The sequence below is a fragment of the Cyanistes caeruleus genome, chromosome 1, assembly GCF_971803275.1.
Source record: "Cyanistes caeruleus chromosome 1, bCyaCae1.hap1.1, whole genome shotgun sequence".
NCBI classification, from domain to species: Eukaryota; Metazoa; Chordata; class Aves; order Passeriformes; family Paridae; genus Cyanistes; species Cyanistes caeruleus.
The window spans coordinates 21,883,066-21,908,666 of NC_141701.1; the positions used below are offsets into that span (position 1 = coordinate 21,883,066).

General features: G+C 39.8%; 1 protein-coding gene across 7 annotated transcripts in view; it reads right to left on the reverse strand.

Moving 5' to 3' along the window:
• Positions 1–218: 218 nt before the first annotated feature.
• Positions 219–25,601, reverse strand: part of VPS13B (vacuolar protein sorting 13 homolog B) — a 418,409-nt gene continuing 393,026 nt past the window's right edge. For all 7 annotated transcript variants that reach the window (XM_086881610.1, XM_086881633.1, XM_086881628.1 and 4 more), the window contains exons 55-62: positions 25,471–25,589; positions 23,536–24,350; positions 19,079–19,255; positions 17,944–18,114; positions 11,189–11,365; positions 8,653–8,755; positions 7,723–7,972; positions 219–2,195 (exon numbers count right to left, since the gene is read on the reverse strand). In XM_086881610.1, the coding sequence (XP_086737736.1) occupies positions 1,950–2,195; positions 7,723–7,972; positions 8,653–8,755; positions 11,189–11,365; positions 17,944–18,114; positions 19,079–19,255; positions 23,536–24,350; positions 25,471–25,589 (2,058 nt within the window). In that variant the 3' untranslated portion in view covers positions 219–1,949. The remainder of the gene's footprint in view (positions 2,196–7,722; positions 7,973–8,652; positions 8,756–11,188; positions 11,366–17,943; positions 18,115–19,078; positions 19,256–23,535; positions 24,351–25,470; positions 25,590–25,601) is intronic.

Consider the following 25,601-nt stretch of genomic DNA (forward strand, 5'->3'; position numbering starts at 1 on the left):
TTAGTCACAAAAGCATAAAACTTTTCAGCACAAGTTTTTGGCAAGCTAGTCACCAGTTTTTACTTCCAAAGTATTGTCATGATCTATTGCATTTCCTGGTACACTACAAAGTCCAGTGACCAACTGGGATCTAATGGGGCCCTCATGAAGCTCGTACATCAGTCTTGTTATTATCCTGCACCATGTAACTGAATGAATAAACAGCTCACAAGAACAAATATTACAGGAATAGCTTTATTATCTTTAAACAATTTAATTATATTACAATTTATCCATCAATATGCAAAATTAGAAGTATTAAACAACTTCCATAAAATACTCAGGAATGAAGCACGCATGTATATACATAGACATTTTTAAACAGTGTTATTTAAACAATGACTAAGTTACCAAATCATTGAATGAAATGTTGATAATGGATGGGCTTATTTCACAGTCAGAAAAGGACAATGCAGACCCCAGCCTCCTTTATTCTCAGTAGATGAGAGACACAGCTTTTAGAAATACCTTTTAACAGATCTCAAGAGAAAAACATTGTAGTTACTACATTCTCATTTACTGTGCATTTGGTCATATCAAGTATGCATAGAACTTATTAACTATAAAGCATATGATCCAAGTGGTGATCAAATTTTATTCCAGTTTTTGACTCCAGTTCCAGCCATGTTCAGGAATCTCCAGACAAAATTCATTTTGGTAAGCATATAGAAAAGGAGAGAAAAGTTAACATGCATAGTTAACTATGCAAACCAAGTAAGCTTTTGGTTTTAAAATGAAACTGCCATAGCCAGATTTGGTTTATAAACTGTGCCCAGATTTCTTGTCTACTACAAGAAATACAGATGTTTAACATATATTTGTAAGTGTATTGTGATGGCATTATTAACTATGAATGCAATTGGTGCCCTCTGGGTCCATAGTTTTCAATCAACTTAAAAAAAATCTCACTTTGCTTAGTACATATTTGAAAGGTCACGTTTCTAAATATTCCTGTTTTTATCAGTTTGAAGATGATAAGCATAAAATGAATTAAGGCTGAAGGGAGCACATACAATGTAGTTGTGGCAGATCAGAAATAAGCAAGACCCCACAAGGTGTACTTAGCACCTGCACATCTGGGTTACACTGAGCTTGGAGATTTTAAGGAGACAGCTCTGTTTCTTAAATTCTTGAACTGCATGTTATTGGCTTCCAGCTAATGAACAGACAATGCACAGTCATACATACATTGAAAGTACTTCTGAAAATTCGACGGTGGATAAAATAAAGTTTCTGTATACAGACAGTTTTAAAAATAAAGTCATGTTGTAGTTCATGTTTTATTCTCCAAACCACACAAAGGCACTAGTTTACATTATGGACTAATGTCCTGCAAAACTTCAGTCAAATAAAGGAAGCTATTTTAAGGTTAAAGTGGTGCTAAAACCCAGCTGTCACTAGTAACTTAAAACAGCCACACTGGGTTTTTCAGATTTAGAGGGGGAAAATGTTTTGCCTCAGGATGCATATGTTGGGGGAGTGTGGGTGTGGAGGGAAAGGCTCAGCCTCGAGCAAGTTTTTACAGCTGAGTTATAAACCTGGTTTATAACAGAAACTGGCAGACCCTAAAGTATGATATAGAGGTATTGATACACATTTCTGTGTGTGGTAAAAGTGTCCGCATGCACGTAATTTTTCCCTATTTAATTTTTGGTTATCGAAAAGAAAAAGGATTTTGATTAAGCTGTAGTCCAAGGCTGTTCCTTCTCACTTTATTCATTTGCCAGAACACTTTCCTTCCAGCACTAGTATTTTGGCTAGGGAGCAGGAATGTTGTCAAGATTAGAAAAGCTATTGGGCTTTGTTATCAATTTCTACCTCCTCAAAAATTATACGCATCTCTACTTGATGTAGGTTACTGCATTGCTTTCAAACTGGTTTGGTATTACTACACACACCAGAAATAACTATTAATTAAACCCTTTCCTCAAGGCTTTATTTTTCACCATGGTGAATTTACTAATGAATACTTGGGCAAAATTTGGATCAACTACATACTGATAGGTTTTTGTTATAGTCAGGGGCTGTTCAGTAGCCACGGTTTGCGGGGCTGGCGCTGTGGTGGTGCTGGGAGTGAGGTGGTAAGATGTCTTTGTGACGTACTCCACGAGGCGGTTGTACTGCTGTTCTGACAGTCTCTCTCTGGCTCCCTCGGCCTGAAATCAGATAAGATACAATAGTTACTGAATATTTGACAGTAACTGAACTGAGTAGCAAGAACAACAACTTCCATGTTTCTCTGATAAAAATCTTCCTTCCTGAAATCTTACAATAGTTTAAAGGCTTTTTGTAATCATGAGTGTTCCCCCATAGTTGAGTCCTTGGTGAATTAGTCCTCTCCTCTCCTCTGCTATTTTGGACTTCTGAGAAGCTCAAACTTTGTAACAGAAAATTTAAGCAGTATCTTTTGAGACCTGGTCAAGAGTAGAACTTTAACACAGATCAACTCCTTGTATACAGCAAAGGCATTGAAACTCCTTTTAGAAAAACGTCAGTAGCTCTTGGCAAGGCTTATCATACAGAAAATCTATTTAGCTAGAATATTTTAGCCTTACTTCATTTAAAATGAAGACTAGAAGATACCTTACAGGTGAATGTTCTATGGCAGGATATATCCCTTCTGCTTCTGGCAACAAAACCCCCATTCACACAAAGACATTTTTCTAAATAAAAGGGTTTTACTGAAGATATTTGGGCACTTTGTTTCAGGAGGAGACATTAAGGGATCTGTGTTCTGCAGGCTGCAATAGGTAAAGGTTGTTTAAGGTCCTAGCAAGAGGAATGCAAGCGACCTAGTGGGAAAAAATACAGTAAACCAAATACTGTCATCTATCATGTGGTTCCAACCAGATAAACTATTATCCAGAAAAGCTATGGGCAAACCTGGCTTTGGAAGATCAATCTGCTGTGCCCTTATTTTTGAAGAAGTTGAAGATGACTATGACCAGCTTGAGAAGGGAAGGCATCAAGCTGGCTGCATGGTTTCAAAAAAACTGTATTTCAGAAATCCCACCATGGATACTACAGTAGTATAACAAGCTAAGTAATTCAGAATAGAAGTTATTTCTAAAATATGACAATGAAGAAAAAGGCAGCAGCTGTAATAGGGTTAGGATTTGATGCTTCCTTATTTTACCCTTAGAGAATTGCTGACAAGTTTAATTTTTGTAGGATTTAAAATTTACTTGCTGGACATCATGATAAGGATTTATGCTATCTTCTGTCTTTCTTTCAGGGAGTTTTACAGGTCTTAGTAGATAGAATATTTTCAAACAGTGCCGCTAGATTTAATTTAACATCCACAATCCATATCTTGTCATGTCTCTGGACTGCAAGACTCATTGAAATACTGTTGCTTATTTGAAGAAATAATTAATATGATTGATATATAGTGACAGGTGTCACATTCACATGAAAAAAGTCCCCTCTGTTTTTTTTTTTCCTTTGCCTTTGGAGATGGATTTGCTGCTCAGCGAGTAGAAACACTCCTGTTTTCAATCATCATCACAAAATTGCTAAAGGAAGCAGGCTCATGAACAAGCTCAGTAGTTTAAGGTTGAAGCCCAAGCCTAGAAACAGCGGAAATGATGAAATGGGCAGAAGAAAGGGCTGTTTCCATGAACGACCTTAAGGGAGGGAAGAATCAGAAGGCAGACTGCTGCAGCAGCCTCACAACTAGCACCAGAGAACGGTGTCTGAACCACGTCTTCGGTCTGGTGGCTCAGTAAAAGTATCTCAGCAGTCAGTCTGTTTCAGCAGTTGAAAGGAGAGAAATATGCTGGAGTACCACCTATGTAAACTGGATTTTAAGTTACAGGGTAAAGCTTGCATGTAGGTGGCTTCACACTTTTTCCTGATTTTTCCTAGGGAGGTAAGCCCAGGGACAGCTGGGTTTTGCCTCCACATTGACCAGAAGATCCTGCTTACCAAAGGAGATAGAAATGGTGCTGACATCCCACTCACCTACTTTTGCGAACCCATTATTCATTCAACCTCAGGCTATTTTCCATAGATACAGCATAATTATTCAGGAGGAAATATTAAATATGGTTGGATAGTCTTCCAAAGTAACTGGGACCCTGCTTGCTTTTAGGTGACTTCATCTGTAACTGTCTGCTTCTGCAGCCAGTTTCAGTTTGGCTTATATTTCCAAGACAAGAAAAATTTGGAATTGATGTTATTCTACTTTTTTTCCTAAATGGGACCTAGAATTGTCACTAAGTGCCCTCACTTGCTGCTTTGAACATTTATCATGTTAATATCCAGATCACTCAAGGATTCAAAACTTGATCAAGACTTGTTTAATGCACCTCCTAGAGGAACATCACAGATATCATCTCCATTCATACTATAAGGCCATACTTTTGGGTTAAGAACTCCAGTATTTTCTAAAATTCCTCCCATTACAGTTTATAATGAATAAACCTTCAGCAATTCTAACTCCACAGCAGCTACATCACCTGTGCTGTGCAGTCCAGATGGGTGTAGCACTGATCTACTCTGTGAACACTGACTAAGGAGATCCAACTCTTGAGGATTTTTTTTTTTCCATTGCTTTGAGAAATCCAAAGATTGGTTTTCAGCTCCAAAGATGGTAACATGTAGGACTATCACAAAAAACAAAAAACAAACATCAAAAAATTCTGGAATATCTGAAATTCCAGGGCCTTTCAATTTTTTTGTTGTCTTCTTGATGTTATGAGCTATACCAAGAGCAGCTGGAAGAGCAGGCCTTTTGAGTTTGACATCTGTCTGGAAACCAGCAGCGTCTCAATTACTTTGGAAGATAATCCAAATACAATTAATGCTTCCCTTTCAATAACAAACTTGTCAGTGCCAGAGTTTTTAAGAAGCCATCCAGGCTAGTCCTATCCAGATGGATTAAGTTATATATTATGGAGGCGAACAAGGCATCAGGCAAACCTATTGCTGAAGGAGTCAAAATATGCTCTATAACATCTCTGGTGATTACAGATGTAGAATAACTCATGTTTTGTTACTTAAATGTTCCAAGAAGTTGAGGAGAGGGAATGAGAGAAACTGTTTTGGGCAGAGCTGAAATGAAACTTTTGGCAATTGTTTTTGTGAGCAGTAATGCAAAAAAGTGGACTTTTATAGCCTTGAAATGAAATGTTTCAATTTGTTGTATTATTTCTAGCATCTTTGACTAAATTAATCAGGATAGTAGAGATAACTTACACTTGGTAACATTAGCTGTTTTACTAAATTCAAAATAAATTCTGGTTGACCTGACTGGAAATTTTCCAGCTAAAAATTGAGGCCATCTTTGCAAATGCCATTGTGCACAGACATGTCTGTACTTCAGCTGAGGACACCTTCAGTTCAACACAATAGCCTATTATTAATACTGAGGAGCTGTGCCTGCTCAGGCATCGCTCTGCAGCTTAGAGGCTGCTCATCCACAAGTCACAACTTGCTCCTCCTAAGGTTCCTTTTCCTAATCACATTTGAAGACTTTGTAGAAACTCTTGTCAGGAAACCAAAGAAAAGCTCTGGCTCCCATCAGCACCAGTGCTGCATGTGACACCCAGACCACAGATGCAGCTGCAGAAAGCAAAGCACTTAGTATGAAATCTCCCAGTACACTAAAAAAATATAGTAAATATTAATTGCAAAACACTTTAATTACTAAAACTGTATATGAAGCTTTTTGGAATCTTTTATTGTGTAGCTGCCTTAGCTGCCTTAACATAAAAAAAAATTTTTTTTTTTATTCTCTGTTTCTTTCAACTGCTTCTCTTCACAGCACATTTCTTTAAATTTTTACAAGAATTTCAGTATCAGTGTCTGAATTCTAAAGGAATATTTTGCCAGGTCTGTTTTGTACAGCATTACTCAACGTTTGCTGTCTTGCCATCACTGACTTGGCTCCACCTGGGACACAGGCACTTTTCCTAGTTCTTCCTATGCCCTACATTTTCACTGTATTCTCAAGAGCCTGTATCAGCAAAAGAGATGCTGTACTCAGGCTGAGGGCTCAAGGCTTACAGCTCCTAGAGCTGCATTGCTGCACCACTTGAGTAGGACTCCCACAGTTCCATCCAGAACTTCAGGAAAAAATGATGTATTTGGTCCAGTACCTCCACAGGAGGGTGTTATGAGTGTGTGTGTGTGGGAACATTGGACTCTGCACATGCCACGCAGGGTTGCTCTGAGCATTCAGGGGCCCCACTTGCCCTTAAATCCTACACATTCCCTGCTGCAGGGACTAGGATTAGGCTCCCTGCCGCTCGCCTTCCCTTCTCCCAAACAGGCAGAAACCCTTCATCACTCACTTGCAGCAATCTTTGGGCAAGGTGCCCTTCCCCCAGAGCAGCAGCCTACTCCTCACCCCTCAGAAAACCAGATGCAAATACAACACTCCAATCCAATAAAAAAAAGGTCTGGGTTGGTGCTAAAGTTAGGGTTAGGATAGGTTGAGTGCATCTAGTGCCTTAGTGTGAGCAACCTTCTTCTTCTTCTTCCCTCCAGGACAGTAGCTCTGGACTGAGCAGGAGAGTCTGGGCTCTGATAGTCTGATGTGTGCCTCCACCAACCCCTCAGCACTCAGGGACAAAAAAAGTTGAGCTTTTCCCACTTGCTTCACAGTTTAAGTAATCCCTCATGCAGCTTTGTGGTGAGAGAAGGCAACTTCAGTCAACAGTCCTCTATGAGACTGAGGTTAGTGGAAAGACAATAAATATAAATAAAGAATTCAGCACGAAAGAAAGCTTTCACAAAAATATTCAAGTGCTGTCACGACACAGATGAAATCCTTGCTGAAGCCAACAGCAAAACTCTTCAGTGACTTCAGCAAAGTTGGGATTTAACTGAAGGTGCTCCTGCTTTTTGTCACACCTCATACTTCAGGGCTTTTATATGTTCTTTACTCGTATTTGAAACAGAAATTTCTGGTATAGCAGTCTATAAACTACCTGGCACACTTTTATAAAAACTGGGACATGCATGTTCGTTTTTGAAATGCTCTCTCATATGATTCTGCTTGAGAATTTAATACAATAAACATTGTTTCCCAAACGTGTAAAAATATAACATTCTTCTGCCATTAAAAGAAGATAATTAATTCAAAACTCCTCTGTATTCAAATGGCCTAGACATCTTTCAACATGAAGAGTTTATGCTCTTACTAATCCAGTTTAAAGCTAGCATTTGCAGAAGGAAGTAAATTTACTAAGGAAGTAAATACAGCCAAACAAGACCAGTGTGCTAGAAAAGACAAGATAAAGGCACACTGAAAGCAGCATCAGCACCACTGAACAGTTAATGGAATTCCCAGAAGAATAAAAGGAACTGCTTTTGCTGGGATTTTGTAGGCACAGGGTGCAATACTGACTTGCCAAACAATGAACACCTTGTGCATATTTAGCCATGAGAACCTTTTCAGAAAAGAGGTGGTGCTTACCAAGAACTCAGACTTCCTCTACTTTTTCCCTCAGAAAATTTCTGTCATAGATATGATATATCACAATCAATAAAAGGACAGAAGGGAGGAGACACATTCCTTTCATCCAAAGGGCAACACAGCCAGCTATGAGGCGCAGATCTCCTGGTTTGGCAGTTCAGCCTCTGGCCTGCCAGCCCAAAGGTGAGTATTCCCACTGCCAAAAGCACCAGCATCAGGGTAACTTCATCTTTGAATGGAAAACATACTCAAGTCTTTACCTCCAAGTCAGAAGGCACTCTCTGTTGTTTTAGCTGCACTTTCAGCAGATCTTTTTGCTGATCATCTTCCAGACAATCGATTTCAGTCACGGGGAATGCCTGCTGCTGTGTGTCTTCACTGATGCTCACGACAAAGAGCACCTCTGAGGTGAGCAGCAAGCAGCCATCGTGCTGCTGGCCGGATCCACTCACAATCATGACATCTAAGGCCATATGAACCTCTGGCCTTCCCAGAGACTGCAGCATTTTCCTGCATTATCAGGTTAAAAAAAGCCAAAAAAAGACAAGAAAGAACTGGTCAGTGTAGTGCATTGTATCCTCCAGGGCTTATTTTGATCACTATGTTTTTACTTAAACCTGTAGCTATCACCTACAGATGTAAAATAAGCCAGGGAGTGTACTCCAAAAGTCCATTACTGAAAGATGTAAGATTTCAGATTTAAAGAATGAATGTGAAACTGTTACTTATCAAAACCCCTTAATCACAGACCACAAAATTGGCCTAATATCTGTGCTAGGTTAACCTATTTCCCATCCTACTTCTTTGATAATAGAAAAATTACCCTGAGAAGTGGCTCAGAAATTCAGTGCAGAAAATAAAGCTATCTTCACTAACAGCTGTTTCTGGAGATGTGGAGTATTTTTCTTGGGCTCCATGCAATGATAAATAAGTAAGAACTCGCTGAATACCACTAAATAAAGATCAGCTCTGAAGTTTCAAAGCTGGATGCGGATCAGCAGCCCATCATTTGCAGATTGGGTTTCTATGCACTACCTTTGTGTTTAATGTTCCTAAACAAACTGCCATAACTCAGCCTTTCCTAGGGAAGCCTTTCCTCGGGAAGCCTTTCCTCTTAACTTGACCAGAGGCCAGAGCCTATTAATAAACAATGTGGATGTAAAAATGAGCAATTATCTAAATAATGTTACCAGACGTATTTGACGTGGCTGTTTGGAGCCTGCTCGACGTGTTGATCATTTGGATGAGAGCGCTGCTTGGGAAGCTGAGAAAGTCCAGCTCCATGCAAAATACCTGTGGTAAGAGAATTCAGGTTTTTTAGCAGCTGTTTTCTACAACGCAGTTACGTGTTGCAGTGATGTCATCTGTTTAAAGCAGTTCATAAAATAGTGCAGATCCAAAATGATGTCACATCTCTGGAAGCTGTAGTCAAGATAATTCACTGAATATTACAATGAAAGAGTTGTGCACTTAATCCCCATGATCTTGCTTTAGCAAGAAACAAAAAAAACCCCACTGTGTGTTGTGTGAATCAGCTCTACACTTGCAATCAAGAGAAACATAACACTCCTGAGAGCCATCACTTCAGAGCAGGATTTGACACATCACTTAGGATTTATGTAGAAAAAATCAAGACCATTGTTAACTTTCTTGCTTAATATTAAAATACTTTCATATACGTGTCACAATTGGTACAAATTAGAAGGCAACTTTGCCTAGATACTGCATTTAAATGTTCAGTTACTTAATCCAGCTGTTAAACACAGATCCATGTACATTTATGAGATCTCCTGGGGCATCTGGTTTATTGTGAATTCTTCTTAGTGCCAGCACAGAATGGAGACTACAAGCAGCAGTTAAGCAGGTTTCTAAAGAGACTCTCCAAAGCTGAAGATGATACAGTATGTACAATTTCAGATGGCCTGTAAACATTCAGTGATTAAGTATGGTCACCAGAAAGAATGAGTGGGTTGCAAAAAAAAAGTCACAAGTTAAGTAGTTTTAAAAATTTTTACACAACAGACATGGAGTAGGTTATGCAGCAAGCACTAGTGTTATATGGTTTGGTGCAAAGTTACTCTTTTACAAATATACTTCTTTACAAATAAATGAAGAGATTTTCTTTTGTCTAAGAATTCCAAAGGCATTTTTGCATAAGAGTGTCAATAACTTAGATTCCCTCCTACACAATGGATAATAATTTAAACAAAACATCAGCAATGAAAAAAACCCTTTAATTTTTAGCACACATGTTGATGGTAATACTTAAAAGCAGCATCCCAGTTGTAACAGTTGGCTTACCGAGGTTCTCAGCATTATGTGAGTGAAAATGTTATTTACAGATGGAGACAGAGAGAACATGTGTTTATTTCTGTGTGGTCCTCCACCCCTTGGTCCCCCCCCAAGAGGCACAGTCCCACTTCCAATCCAGTTGTGGGTAAGAGTTACTTGAACTCTTGTGTATTTTCCTCTCACGCACTGTCAGCTATTATTGATATAGTTTTATGTTTTTTCCTGGCTAGCTCTTTTTGTCACATGGTCATGGAAAACATGATGTCTTATGTACCATATCTGCAATGAAAAGTGTCCCTCTACTACTGTGAGTTTCTTGATAAAGACAGCAGCAGAATTAAATCTAGTAATAACAATGTCCTGGGCAGCAAAGCCAGCACAGAGACAGCTGACAACAGAAAAATCCTGATTTTGCTCATATGGGTTTTACACCAATGGGGTATATAATTCAGGAGAGCAGCTATTATGTATGCTCATACAAAGAAGATAAAGTAGATCTGAAAGAATTCTAATAATTGTTTCATTATTTCTTTTACTAGATGGAATGAGCTGTGAACGTTGTGGGAAGCATCCTAAACTTAAGCTCTATGAGAACGACTCATATTCTAATCAACACAGCACAAGCATAAATATTGCTAGTGACTAAAGGCCTAAATATTCAAGGTTTGTCTGCTATAATTAATGAGGAAGAATTATTGATACTTTGTCCTTCTCTTCCCTGACTCCCTCCAACCACCATTTCTTCATAAATATTCAAACTGAAAGTGATTTATTGACACTGGAAACAAATAAATTAGTGTATTTTGATATTTTATTTTTATCTTTTACATTTTTTGTTTGTCCAGAATTGTTCCCATCAATTTGAAAGGATTTAGCACCAGTGCCACTAAGTGCTAAGTCTAGCTGGAAACCCCACCTCTGGTTGCTCTAAGGTTACCTATGTATCTGAAAACAGGACTGTCCTCTCGTGAAGCTCCAGTTTAAAGGGGATGCTCCAACTACATGACTCACTTCTTTCTCCCAGGAACGTAACTCTCTCTTTGTAGAGATATCCCAAATCTTTCCCTGCCATAACAAAGCGATCTCAAAATAACGCTGTAATTGGACATAGTGTTGCTCTAATCCTTTTATGTCAAAAACTATTTTGCAAGCACATATGTTTCTGTAACTAATTCTACTGTATTCCAAGAATTACTTCATGCTTTCTGCATTCTGTGTTTCTGTGGCTGTACATCACTGATCAGTAACACAAGAGAGAAGCATAACATGATGGCGTTTCAGAAAAGCAGCAGAGCATTTGTAAGTATTTAGCAGTGGCATTTCTAAACCTTTCTCTAAGTCACACAATACTGAGTTGGATAAAGAAGACTTAGCAGGTTGTATCTAAATAGCATTTTAAAATTTAAATGGAGGTGTTAGAAATATGAAACTCACCGTAACCTGTCTGGGAGACGAGCTCAGCTGCCCCTCCAATGGGCTTTGTGAAGACGCCCATGATTCCCTTCCCCACCCCTGAGATGACCCCTCTGGCTTTATGCCCAGCAGAAGCTTGGGCCTCAGATACTCGCTGAAAATTCTGCATCGGCTGATCCACAATCCCAGCAATTGCACCTGAAAAAACAAGAGTCTCCAGTAAGTAGTCAAGAAAAATATTCCGGAATATGAGGAAATCTTACTACTGGACCTGAATATTGTTTGGAATAGAGTCTGTACCCAATTCTTATACAGCTATTTAGCATGTGACCAATTAGCTAAACACTGTCTTAGTTTCAGTAAAGTTAGATCTTAACCTTTTTTTTTTTTTTAATGTTTAGATCACCTAACTTTACAGTACGTTTTCCTCTTTCAACTATTTATGCTAAATGCTTTTGCTGAGTTAATTTAATTTGGCTCATTCTGTGTCACAATTCTGAAAATGTTGGGCTAGGAATAAAATCCTCCAGTTTTGGATGACTTGGCTGCTATGGAAATGAGATTTACATATAAGTGTGAGATTGACTTCATGAGAATAAAAACTGCTTGTGTTCAATAGATCATTTTTATATCCTCTTCCACTGCCAGAAATGTTCATAAGGTAATGCAACTTTTGATATATTACTAAGATTAGCAGAATTAGACTTTGAGACTTTTTGTTACTCTTTTTGTGAAAACCATCATATTTTACTTTAATGCGCATGGGTCAAACTTTTACAAGTGACATAGTGACCTTCCCAGCTTTTAGTATCAACAGAGAGCTTCAACTTAAATCTTCCTAAATGTAAACAGGTATGTGCATTTCTTTGATCTTGAGTTTATGCTAGCCACTTAACCACAGACATGTCTCTAGTTGTTGTAATTTTGATAGATAAGGTATTTGGAGATTGCTTAGGGTACAAGGATTGGACAAAGCGACACCAGTCTGCCTGACCAAGGTGCTTTGCTCAGGGAAAAGAAAACCTGCAGGCTTCTTGGGTAGGTCTCAGTTTGCACCTGCAGCTGCAAATATCAAGATAAAACAATTATTTAAGGAGTAGGACTGAGTGTCACCCTGGTTACTAGGCATTTTCACCTCAACCTAGACACTTTCAAAGTTCTGCTTTGTATGTGGAAGGAAATCCAGGTATAATTCCACAGATTCAGACAATCGCAACTGAGGTATTTGGCCCCATGTGTTTACCAGCGTGACGTGCACTAGGCAGTGAGCTGCTAACTGGTTTTCAGATGGTTTTAGTTACTGTCCCTGGATAAATAAAGAAATTGCTGACTTTGAACAACAAAAACTAATATTGTATTTGTGCACAGTCACTGTCCAAAGGAAAGACGAGGATGAGAAGCAGCACACATTTCCCCAGATCCTTGTCCCTGGGATACTATCTCACAGGAATTCAGGAAACTTGCATCCCCCATAAATGCCTTCCTCTCCTCTTAGAGAGAATTCTTCAAATTCTGTAGGACTAGCCTTTTGACAAAAGTATAGTATATCCACAGAAAATGCTGGTCTATCTTTGAAGTGATGCCTGGTTTTAATTGAGGTCACTCACTGAAGCTGAGCGTGCTGCTGAACATTCACCTTTTGTACCATAAAGGCCATGAAGCTTTTTCCTTAATGCCATGCCATTGAAATGATACAATTTTTAATTCATTATTACTTACCAGCTGCTCAACTAAAATAATATCCCAACACCACATTACACAATTGGGATTGTTTGTCCAGTCTTTTGTGCAATTGGGATGCATTTGAAGGCATAAAACAATACTCAGTAATCTGCTAAGTTACAATATTATACTATCCTGTGACCTTCTTCACCCTATCTATTGAGGTCATCCACAACAGCTGCACTTTCAGAACAGAAGTTATTGCCTTATAAAATGTAATCCACCTAAGTCCTAGCACTAGTAAATTATTTACTGCAATACACTTGAGCAGAGTTATAAGGTAACAATAAATAAGAGCCTACTCCAAAGGACCTGTGGTATGCTCCGGGCACTGCTCAGCAGAAATTAGGCTCCGAGGATGAGGAAACAGAATGGAAACTGCTGTGACTGTGTTATATAAAAATATTTATGTAGTGCCCCAAATAATCTATAGCTTAATTAGCCAGTTTTTAGTAATTCCACACTTTCTGTTACTCTGGCATTTTAGGCATGCTCTGAACTTGCCTGTGAAGACTCTGCCCTTTTGTACCTCAAATCTTTTTGCAAGCCTTGTTGTTTCTACCTGCAAAAAATATAACCAGTGATCGTTTCCTCTGTAATTCCTTATCTTGAGATGCAACTCACTGCCATAACTCATTTATGTGTCATGGCCATGCCCAGAAATCACAAAATAAATAATAACCTTGCTCCTTTCATTGAGGATTGGTTGGCCCTACCCTTGCGTGGGGAATCCAGATCTGTGCAGCCCCTTTCCTGTCTGCAGCATGTGTGAGCAAAGGAAAAAAACACAGGCCAACGCCTGAGCAACCTCAAAACCCAGCAACAGTGTGAGAGTAGTGACACACACATGAGGTTCAGGGCACTCCTCACACCAGAAACTGTGCAAAGCACATCTTCCCTATGTCCCTGTGGCTTCTTGCGTTCTGAGTTCTTGGCAGAAGCACCACAAGGGATGGACTTACCACAGAAAGTCTCTCCCCAACAGATTTCAGCAGGGTATCAGGAAAGCAGAGCATGGAACCACATGTAGTGGTTCCTCCCTTCCCAGTCTCATTCTTTCTCACACACAGTGTCCTACTGCTGTCCCTGTCCTTTCCCTGTAATGTCCCCTGACCAGTATTTTTTTTATTAAATGAAACCATTCTCCATTGTTCTTTTTTTTTCTTACCCTAGGCATTTGATTTTATATGCATGTCCACATATGTACATAGAGATTATGCATGTAAAAAGAAAACCTCAATAAAATTAAAAACCAAAGCAACAAAACAAAAACATATTCTTCCATTACTGGACCAAAGAGGTTCCAGCAACAACATAACATCTGCTAAACATCAGATGGGGTACACTCTGGTTAATACATGTTGTTCACTAACAATAAAAAAGTTACTTTGATAACTACAAAATTCAGATAGTTCAGACTATATCACTGGATTACTTCAAGAAGAATTTGATTACAGGCAGCAACTGGTCCGTGCACAGTCTGACAAAGTTTGGTGAACGTAGCACAGCTTGCAAACCTTGGCAAAGCTCAGATTGCTTGTGACAAACTTTTTCAGGGCAAGACATAATTGGAAAAAATCCCCCACTAAGAGAAACTGGCCATGCTTTACCATGAGGCTGGAAGCTGGCCAAGCTGAAGCCATTTTGCTTCCTTTTCTCTCTTGTTTTCCTGGACTGCCTCAAGTATTTCACACCAAAAACGGGGCTGAAGCATAATCTCATCACAGCAAACATCAAATAAAAATTCAGCTCAAAGAAAAGAGCACCTGTTGCCATGCATTAATGTTGGTGAACAATTAGCGTGTGGAATAGCACACAATTTCAGGATTAGCACTGGCTTGTGCTATCTTGTGTTGTAGACAGGCAAACATAGAGTGGCCCTGACTCAGTGATAGTGTACAGCAAGAACAGCCACTAGCACCTGTAATAACAAAAATCTGATCTGAAACCCAGGCTTTGCCTTCTCTACCAGGACAGTTACACTCTCAGGCAATATGACTCAATTCACTTCCCCAAAAGCAGGAAGGAGTAACTGAAATGCTAAGCACTTCTGCCACTGTAAAAAATAGCTTTTTGAATAATTGTCAGGTTTTTAGTTATTCAGATATGATCAACTTCTTAAAGGCAGCCACTTCAATATATTATTTTTCACTAGGACCAGCAGTTGAAAATATAGTTTCAATAGTCTCTTTTACATGCTTCTAATTTATTATTTTAAGTTTGACCTTGTCACACAAAATGCAAAGGATAGTTCCTCTGTGGGGAGTCAATCATCTAAATATTTTACAAACAATTTCACTGAATTTTTGCCTAAACATATGAAAGAAAAAAACCACACCTATCATAAGCTGTTACTTCTTTTCACGTGCAAGTGTTACTAAAACGACCCAGGAATCTCCCCCAAACTAGAAAAGAAGACAACAGCTGGCCAAAGATAACAATCAAATCAAACAACACCCTGACAGCGCTTGAGTCATTTAAAATGAGACAGGACAAAGCACTTAAGAATGTACCACAGGGAACAACTTGCACTGAGGAGGAGATGAGAGTACATGATTTTGGCCCTGATTCAGCAAAGCTCTTAAGCACATGCTTAAGTGCTCTGCTGAATCAGGGCCATCGTGAGCCAGATTTTCAGAAAAATCAGAAAGGCAACTCTACTTTCTGGGTTGATACCACAATGTATCGGTGAACTGAGGGCTCCCACATGACTTCACCAAGGCACAAAATCTACATTTGCCATTGTCTTAGCTGCCTGCACAGGTCAGATGGCTTTTACAAACATGAGAGTACTGTGACCATCGTAGAAATCTTCTTCACACTTTTCAATTTTACAATTAGAAAGTCATAATTAGAAATTACGGCTTCAAATAGTCGTGCTCTCTGCATTTCTGTGCTCATCAAACTTGTGACGGAAAATAACTGCAGCTTCACTTCACTTTGTTATGTATGAAGAATCTTAAGTGTTTTTAGAGTAAGCATGTTCATGTTTATTCTGAATGCACTGGGGAAATAAAGCGGCACAGTGATACCATCTCTTCAACTACAACTGCGTTTTTTTCTTTTTGGGAAGCCACAATATTTTTTAAAATAAATGGTCAGGACAGCAGCGGCTTTCTGACACATTTGTATAAATTGAAACATAGGTCTATTCCTAATTTAGGTCTTGACAAAATTTATATGAATGCTGCTGCCTATACAGAGGAAATATGCTTTTTAAAAAACATGTTTAATAAAAAAACTGATACAAAGTAAATGGAATATTTTTATTTCTCCCTTAGTGAGAGTTCCATACTTGTCACATCCCGCTATACAGTAACTGTAGCTATTTATCTGGGTGCTTCACTGGCTCCACTGCTAAGAAAAGATGTATTTAGCAGGGAGGAATCTCTAAATAATAACAGCAGGAATAAAAACAAGACCCTAGATTGTGGAGGAGCACTATTTAAATGCTAATATGAAGCTCTAAGCTTCTAACATGAAGTCTGATTTCTGAGGAAATCGGGGACGCTGGAATTCTAGCTCTATATTTTTGTTTTGTTTTTAGCTCGGGTGTACCGCCGCGAACCACGGCATCCTTGTGCACGGGGACGTGCAGGAACGGTACATTTGTGCATGTGTGTGAGGAATTCCCAGCTTTCCTGAACAGCAGAAACTTTGCCTTGTTACAGCCAAAGCTACAAAGTTTTGCTCTTTCCTTCAGGCCGTACAGCTGATGTTTTTAGCTCTGAAGGGCTCTGGTGTGTCAGTGAAGGGGATACAGACACCATGATACCTCGGTGTTTTATTAATAACTGAGCCAAGATCACCAAACCATTTCACCAGCACATACACACCAGGCTGACACAGTGCTTCTAGAAGTATAATCTTTCAGCCAGCAACTCAACCTGACTGCCCTTAGCCCAATAAAACAAGAGGGAGAAATAAAACCTCCTCCAAACTGCCTTTGATTCCTAACACCCGTAACAGCTTACTATTGGGACAGTGGCTACTAATATATGGAATTTCTCTTTTATGTACATTCCTCCCAGGACACTAGCTTGCCCGTTTACAGGCATCATCAAATGACAGTGCTTCGCATCACCTAATGTTATTGCTTAAAATAATTCCCAGCAACTTAACCCAAACTTGTAACATTTTTACCACTTCCTCTTTGGGGCTTTCAGGGTTGCGGTTGCAAATTTAGGAGTTGTGTACTCTACTGAAGATTAGGAAACAGGACAAATCCTTTCAAGCTTCAGCTCTTCTAACCCTTTGCACTGGACTGCTTTTGGTCACTTTGATCTCTAAGAGATTCATACTGTTTAATCCATACTGAGGAACTCTGCCAAACAATACAGTTCTGCATTCCTTTGCTGTGTGACAAGTCGAAGTAACCTAGAAAATCCAGCCCCTTACTGCAAAACTTCTCGCAGAGATTTTTTCCACTGTGGGTTAGTTTTCAAATTTTTAGGTACTATTTTGAAATGGATAGAGTAATCTTCACTTCTAACCAAACCACTTGGCTGCTTGATGAATAAAATTGCACTGAATCAGGACGATCTGGGTCCCTTTGTAAAAGCAGAATTTCTCATCAAAGCTTACTTAACATCTGCACTAAGTTGAAGTGGTTTTCAAACAAACTCAAGAATCTCTGATATCTACAGTGCTGCAAAAACAAGCAGGTTCAGAAGGCATTCTTATAATTCATCGGAAAGTAAACATCAGCATGATGACGTCTTCATGTTGAATTAGTTACAAGTCACGCTGGCTGATGCAGAATTATTCTTTTTTTCCCACTCAGATCTACATCATGTATGAGCAAAAATATTATTTCACAAAGAAAGTGCAAACCCATTCTATATCTACAATTATTTTATCAGCAAAAATCATACACAAAAATCACTAGATCTTGATAAACAGTATCTAATATACATACTGCGAGAGGCTTTTTCACAAGAAGATACCAGCCCCCCCTACCCCAAATTTGAAATTATAACTCACAGTTAGAAAAGGCTAGTGAGCAGATTAGGAAACAGTATTATTACTTAACTTGATATTTAATAGTACATTACCTAGAAGGCTAATGCCTAAACGAGAGAGTCCCTGTCTCAGTCCTTCTCCCAGGCTTTCTGGAAGCTGCCTTCTCCATTCTTCTTGTCTGTTGTAGTGCTCCTCATCCAGTGACAGCCTATCCATATTCCGAGCAAGACTTGTTGCCAGATTGGTAATTGACGTCAGTGTACCTAAATGCATGGAGATATACATTTGGGTCTGAATCAGGATGCTTTAATTTAAACCACGGAGACGATGTATGCCTCACTGCAATACTGAGCTTATGAGCAGAACAGCAAGTCAAGTGAACAGTCACCCATGTGTAACACGCTTTACTATTTGTTAAGCATCACCACGCTGCTGCTATGGTCCACGTCACGCCTTTTACATTAGCCTGCTCCAGGTTTGCCTGGTCAGGGGGAACAGAAACTCATCTGAACATCCTTCTCCAGTTCCCTGACTTGTGTAAGGCTAATTTAAATGGAAAGAGGGGTGATGGAAAGGTAAACAAATATTTACAGAAGGAGCTGTGAGGCCGCGTCCTGCGGGAGGCTGGAGCGGAGGTTTGGAGCAGCAGCCACTGTGTCTGTGCAGCGGCTGGAGCCACGCGATGGCACTGTTTGTACAGGCTTTGCAAAGGAAGAGCTCCTCCTGCTCCCATGGCATGCCAGCCCCACTGTCAAATCCTATCCACGTACTCACTCAGTTATGACAACTGTATCTACTTTTTTTTTTTTTAAATAACAAATATGATGAGGCGACCGAGTGTAGAATTTCTGATGGCTAGCGGAAGTGCAGAACACCTTTAATACTTCTGCAGTTATCACATGAAATATTTGCTGACTGAATATCTATTTCCCACTGGGAGGTTTAAAATTCTGAAGTTTCTGAAACATTCTCATGCACTGCAGTAAAGTGGTGATCTGTTTAATACATGAAACATTGCATGTGAGCTTGTTACCCTTTTAGCTTAGTTAAACAGGACTTGTTTGGTTTTTGAGCCCTGGTACCAGGAATTTCAGCTGGCGCTGTCAGAGCACCACAAGACATGGCAGGGCCAGGAGACTGAAGGATGGACAGACTTTAATGCTTAAAACTTTTAACAATGCATGACAACAAAGCAGTAGTTGGAGTAATAAAGTAAAAGTTCATTACCTTTGGAAATGTGCTTTACAAATGAAGTTGTTCCTCTGGAAACTCCACTGACAAATGCTCCTGGGCCTCTGGTCAGCCCTTCATAGGGGAGCCTAAAGAAATCAGCTATGCCATTCCCTATGCTTCTCACCAGACTAGCTGGGCTTCCAAGAATTTCCAATGATCCAACAACCCAGCCTGTGTGGAGAAACAAGACACATGTTACAGCTGCAAAAACTGCAGAAGCAGCAGTTGTGAAAAGGTTATTCCTTAATTATCTTTTTCACACTAGAATTCATTGCATTATGAACTTCCTTTGAGCAAAACACAGGAAATAACTCATCCACTATGAATTCAGAAATGGCAATCTTTCATACTTCGTAAATCAAAGAAATCCTTTTGGCAAACTCACAAATAGCTTTAGAATTACTTCCTTCCAGGAGCTTCCCGTATTTCTGCTAAAAGTGTGTGAGGGAGGCGGATGGGAGAGCCTCACAGCTACAGAGGAATGGGACTGCAAGCTCAGATGGTTGGGTTGTTTTTAGACACTATAAGGCAGCGTTGTGATTTCACGTCCTTATGCGATAGAATTGTGACAGGGAGTTTACACTGATACAATGTACTGCTTTACGGGAGTGTGCAGGTCAATTGCTTGATGGAGTGTTAGGAAAAGGGATGCAGATTTTTGACAAGTGCTTAAGAAGTTATTTTAAATCCACCCCAACCCTTCTAAGCTGATCATTTTCCTTCAGAGTGCAGTGAAAGCCAGACAAATGTCTTCTGCTCAGTACAGTTGTGTAAACAGCAATGACATCTACATGCTGATTAGGTTACTCATAGGGGAGTATTCCTTATGCATATCCCAGGAGAAGTATCTGCAGATCTGATTTCCTATATAAACTCAGGGTTGCCAGCAGCTTGCTGGATGGCTGAGCACGCAGCAATCTGTTGCTGGAAAGCTATGTGCAGGTCTTGTCTTTCTCAGGCTGGTAGGCAGCAGATTTATTAGGGAAACAGTGCTGCATAACTCTGTTTTTGGCAGCCCAGAGAGAGCAATTCAGAAATGGCAATAAATGTGAAACAGGAACTGTTTGGTCTTTGAGCCCTGGTACCACGAATTTCAGCTGGCACTGTCAGAGCAGCACAAGGTGTGACAGGGCCAGGAGACTGAAGGATGGACAGACTGGCCTCCTGCTCTCCCAGGAGGGCCCTTGATCTGAGCTCTGCCCTCCTCCTTCCCATCTCATCATTGAGAACTCCTGCTATCCAGATGCTTTTCTTGTTTTCTTTTAACCCCTCCCAGTCATTCCTGTGGAAGGCTGAATCATGAAACTGAACGGAGGAGAAAATGTTACTCATATGAAATGAATTAATCTCATACTATCATTCTAAGCTCCCGGAAAATCTATTATTCTTGTTGAATCTGTCCCACATTTCAGTTCTGGCAGGTTGAGAACTCCAGTACTTGTAATATAAAAAGCGGGAACCAGAGTGGACATAAGAGACAGGGTGGGATGGACTACAAAAACAAAACCCAAGTGCTACTGGCAATGCAATGAACAGAGCGGCAACACACATTGTGGCCCCGCTGGCCTGGAAAGGAGCATCCCCTGGCAGACCTTTCCTGCCAGGACCAGGGGAAGCCAGAGCTCCAGGCTGGGTCTGCAATTCCCTCACTGTAGGATTTTTAATAAATTATCTTTGCCACTGTGTGAAGTGCTGAAAAGCTGTAGGGGTGGGGGAGGCGTGTAGAGATGGGAGAGATGTTCTCTCTGCTTTTTCTGATCAATAATATTGCAATAATTCCTTAGAGATTTTTTTCTCCCTAAATATTCTTGACATTCCTTGTCCTATGTGGTGGTGTGATGTAAAGTGGCTACAGGACACTTCAGCTTAGTGCCTTGGTGCCCTGCAACATCCCCAGCAGGCACCATCAGCCTGGGACATGGGAGACTCCACTCTCCTGCTGGGCCAGCCAGCGTTTCAGGAAATGTAAAACAGATAAAAACCAGGAAAGAAAACAGTCTAACACAAAACTGAGGGGTTGCCTGGTATGCCAGGAATGGTTTGTTGTAATCTGTCCCTGCCTGTCAGGTTTGGGAAGCTCTCTGGATGGCTTGTGCTCACCCTTGGAGAGTGTATGGGAATAATGTGCAACCTGCAGCATGGGTGACCCTCCTCGGCCAATGCTCAGGGCAAACCCAACGGCTCCTCACTGCCAGCTTGGAGCACCCAACCCAAGGAGGAAGGTGTGGGAGTAAGTCAGGAACAGGAGAATGAGGAACCAGGAGTAACCCCTCAATTCACAAGCTCTGTGTGGCATTTTACTCTGCAGAAATACAGTATTATGTCAGGCTGCCATTTCCCACTTGTGCCCAGTAATTATATCCACTGACATGAAATAAATATGACGGTAATTAGCAGAGAGCCAGTGAATTTTCTTTATAGGCAACTATAGGGTCAGATGTGATATTTCTGAATAAAATTTTATTAACTTTTATATAGGGGACAACTTAATTAGAAAAGAAGATTTCCATTGCAAGTTTGGCTGATTTGAGATAAGCAATGCTAACCAGCATATTTGAACAGAGCTCTCCAGTCCCATTCACGGCTTGAATGGATTCTGGCCTCTCCTTTGTAACACATAGGGCAGCCTGATGCACCCCCTTCAGCAAGCTTTGGGGAAAATCCTGCCCCCTTCCACAGGTCAGCAGCAGTCCTGCACACAGCTAAGAGCAAAAGAGTGTATATCTGAGTATAAGGTATGCCTGCATGGGAAGACTGTGCTACCAATGGTTTATGCATGAGACAGTGGTGAGCAGAAGGGGTTCAAACAACCCATATTCCACATTAATGTAATTAAAACGCAGAAGCACGAGGTCCTCTTCCATAAGAGAACAATTGTGCTAATGGTGAGAAAAAACTCAGGGTTTGCAGATCATATAAAGCTTTCTGCTTGATTTTTCCTTCCTTTTTACTTTGTTGACACAGTTGGCTTTTTTGACAAGTGTCACAAAGTCTTCAACATAAACCATTTTCTTTGCTAAAGCAAACATTAATCAGCACAATTCATCATCTTAATCATGGTGACACCTTTCAAACAATACATTTTAGTTTTAGTTCTTTTAATGGGAGTTAAGTATACATGTATATGTATTTTCCTGAAGAGAAGTTCCACCAAAGCAAACCTCAGTTTTTAATACTTATATCTGCTTGATTTCAGATACATCACTGATCCCAGACCAAGTGATGGGGCAGAAGTATTTGCACTGTGGACCATATTTGGTTAGAGTTTCACTCTTAATTACCAAGCAACTAGATCTGCCCTTCTGTACTATGAGATTTAACTACAAAACAAAACCAAACAAGTAGCAAAAAGAAAAACAGAAATTTTGCAAACATAATATTGCTTGCAAATTATAATTGATATAAATTATAAAAATATAATAAAAATATATTTTATAATAATAAAAAATATTGCAAAATAATGAATTGGTACACTGTTCTGGTGCATAACTGTGCACAGTGTTGTCACAGTCAGGTGTGCAAGCCAGGTATGCACACAGTGAAAGACAAGATCAGCATCTATAAACAGATGAAATACACATGTACAGTTTTGGAAAGTGTGCACAGAAGTCAGGTTGCAACTATGCTTCCAGTCCAAATGGAAGCATTAGGATTCCAGAAAATCTGACTATTAATATTGCAGGAAAATAAATCCCACATTTCAGTGTGGAAAATGTTACTTTTGTTTGATCATGGAAGAGCTTCCTTCTGTCCCAGGCACAAATTCTGTGCTGCACCAAGACACATCAGAGACCAGATTTCATTATTTCTACATTAGTATTTATGGAAAACAAAATGTACCCAATAACTTAAAAAGACTAATTGCTTGCTATTGATCCTATATGGGAAAAAGTTACTAGCAGAAAACTTCATAGTTCTTGGATCAAAGGACAACAAACATCTGTGTGCCAGTTTAGATTGAATTCTATATGAAGAAAGACAGATTCCTAATCATAAACTGCAGTCAAAAGGAGTTTTAACAACAAAACAACTTTAAGGTCTATAATTTACTTCTGAACGCAGAGCAACATGCTGAATAATTTGATTAAACAGTGTTTTGGGGAGCTTATGTAAGGAATGTGGGTTGATTCTGACTTGTGCTGTAATACAAAATGACAAAACCTAAGCCAGCTAGAACACTGGCTGTGTTCAGGGTTTCAGTTGGCTACAGCCTTCAGGTGGCTGGCTAGTGTTTAGCACAACATTGCAAATCTTCACTGGTGTCTGCTCAGCTGTTTTATTTCCCTTCTGTTGTGTGACAGGACCTGAGAGGTGTCTGAAAGTATCATTATCAGTGTCTAAGGAGAACAAAAATTCTGCATCTGGCTAACAGCTAGGGTACTCATCTTGAGCTACAGCCACAGAATCCTGGTACCCAATGAAAAGGTTGCTTATTAAGGAAAAGTACTGACCTGCTCTGAAAAGCGCTCCAGCAGCGTAATGCATGGCCAAGGCGTGGACAAGCTGCCTGGCCGTGGTGAAGATGGGTCCTCGCTCAAACACAGAGAAGGAGAGAGGGGTGTGATCTGAGGCTATATACAGTTTCAATGAAGCATGAATACTGACAAGGACATTAACAGGTTGTATTTTTAATTTTCTTAGCTTCACTGGCTTGACTAAAGCTCTTGCATGCTCTCTCACTTGTTCAGGCACTATGAGCGTAGCATCTGAAGCACTCATGGATTTACAAGCAGTTTTGTTTTCTGGAAGATATGTATCAAACAAAGTCTTAATGTAGTAAACAAAGGTGTCTTCCACATACAGCCTAGCTGGTTTGAGCTCAAAGCTGAGGTCATTCACGTGAAACATGAAATTCTCTTCCTCAGAAAAAGCAATACAGAGTTTTATAAAGCAGTTTTCCTTATAGATTTCCAAATCCTTGTTACAAACAATGAGATTGTTCATTCTTGACCACTGCGTGGTTTCATTTTTCTCTTCTTGGCACAGCAGGACTGCAAAATGGAAATTGGATTTGCTGTACAACTGATTGTCCAGTTGCAAGTCTTCACAGTACACTTGGAGACTATGAAACTGTGGGAGGCCTTCCACAGAGTCCTGCTGGAACTCCTGTGACAGGGAGCTGGTGGCCGGGGCCATGTAGAGGAAAACATTGTCTGCTGTGAGACGCAGGAGCTCAGATGACACTTTGTGGTTTGTAATATCATCAAATGCAGCAAGACTTAACTGACTGATGAACATTTTCAGTGACAGGATCTGCTCTTGACTTCTAGACAGGAGGGAAAAGAAGTTTTATTACTTCCTGTCGTTTGAATTCACCTGGCATCTTGCTTGCTCAAAGAACTGTCAAGAGAGACATTCTCTGTAATACGTGGGAAACTCAATGTACAAGTCCTGCTAACATTACTGGGATTTGGCAACCTTAATCACAGTAAGTACCACCCAGGATGTCTTCTAAGAACTGGGACAGTATATATCTATACCAGGGTGGTCTGTCTTTTTTAGCAATCAACAGGATAGTCCAGACAGGAACATCTCTATCTACAGAGTAATTCCCATTACATTTGCTACAGAGAGATATTAAAACACAATTTTCTGACGATTCATGTACAGCCTCAGATGTTTCACTGAAGGTTCCTGTTATGGAAAATCATTTCACATTGCATGCAGTGAGTGCCCTCCACTGCAGTATTTTGATACTGATGGCATTGGGGGCCCGTCCCTGCAATGGAAACTGCCCATTGCCAAGTTTAACTAGCAAATGCACTATTAGGTACCGCTGATGACCAGTTGCTTAATTACAATGCAAATAAAAACAGTACAACAAATTCCACTCTAATTGTAACAGGATTTCTGGAAGCCAAATATTCTGCAGCTTAGAAATAAGTAGTATTATAATTGCACTTGAATGAAGCTGAGGACCAGATTGTGGTGTATTATGGAAGTGGAGAAATAGTCTAAAGAAGGGTGTTATAATCAAGCATGATTAATTACTAACTGTAAAGCTATTTCTACAGCTCTTGCATATTAAATCTTCAGGAGCTTGTAAGATTACAGATGGCAGGACCTGGCTAAATACATTTTAAAATGAACACACTCAAAATTAATTATTATGGAAAATGTCTTTATTTTTTTTTAAATGAACAACTCAGGTCCTCTTTTTGTACCAGTCATCTAATGTTTACCCTATAGTGACATGACTTTTGATGTTAGATTGTCCTTTTTAACTGTGATATACAAAGCCATATGGTCTAAACATATGCTACAGAGCATGCAGCAGTATTAACCAAAACAAACAGTTAAGCCGAAGTTTCTAAGTCAGTTAACACTTAGAAAGCTGACTGAGCTCTCGGTAATGCTTTTAATCATCTTTTATGTGCTTTATGTACCTGTTGAGGTTGATACCAATGGGTCCTGCTTTTCCTTCTGGGGCCAAGGTTATGACTAATGTTCCACAGTGATGGGTGATGTCCACATAAACACAGCCAAAGCCAGTTAAGAACACAATCTAGAAGAGAGG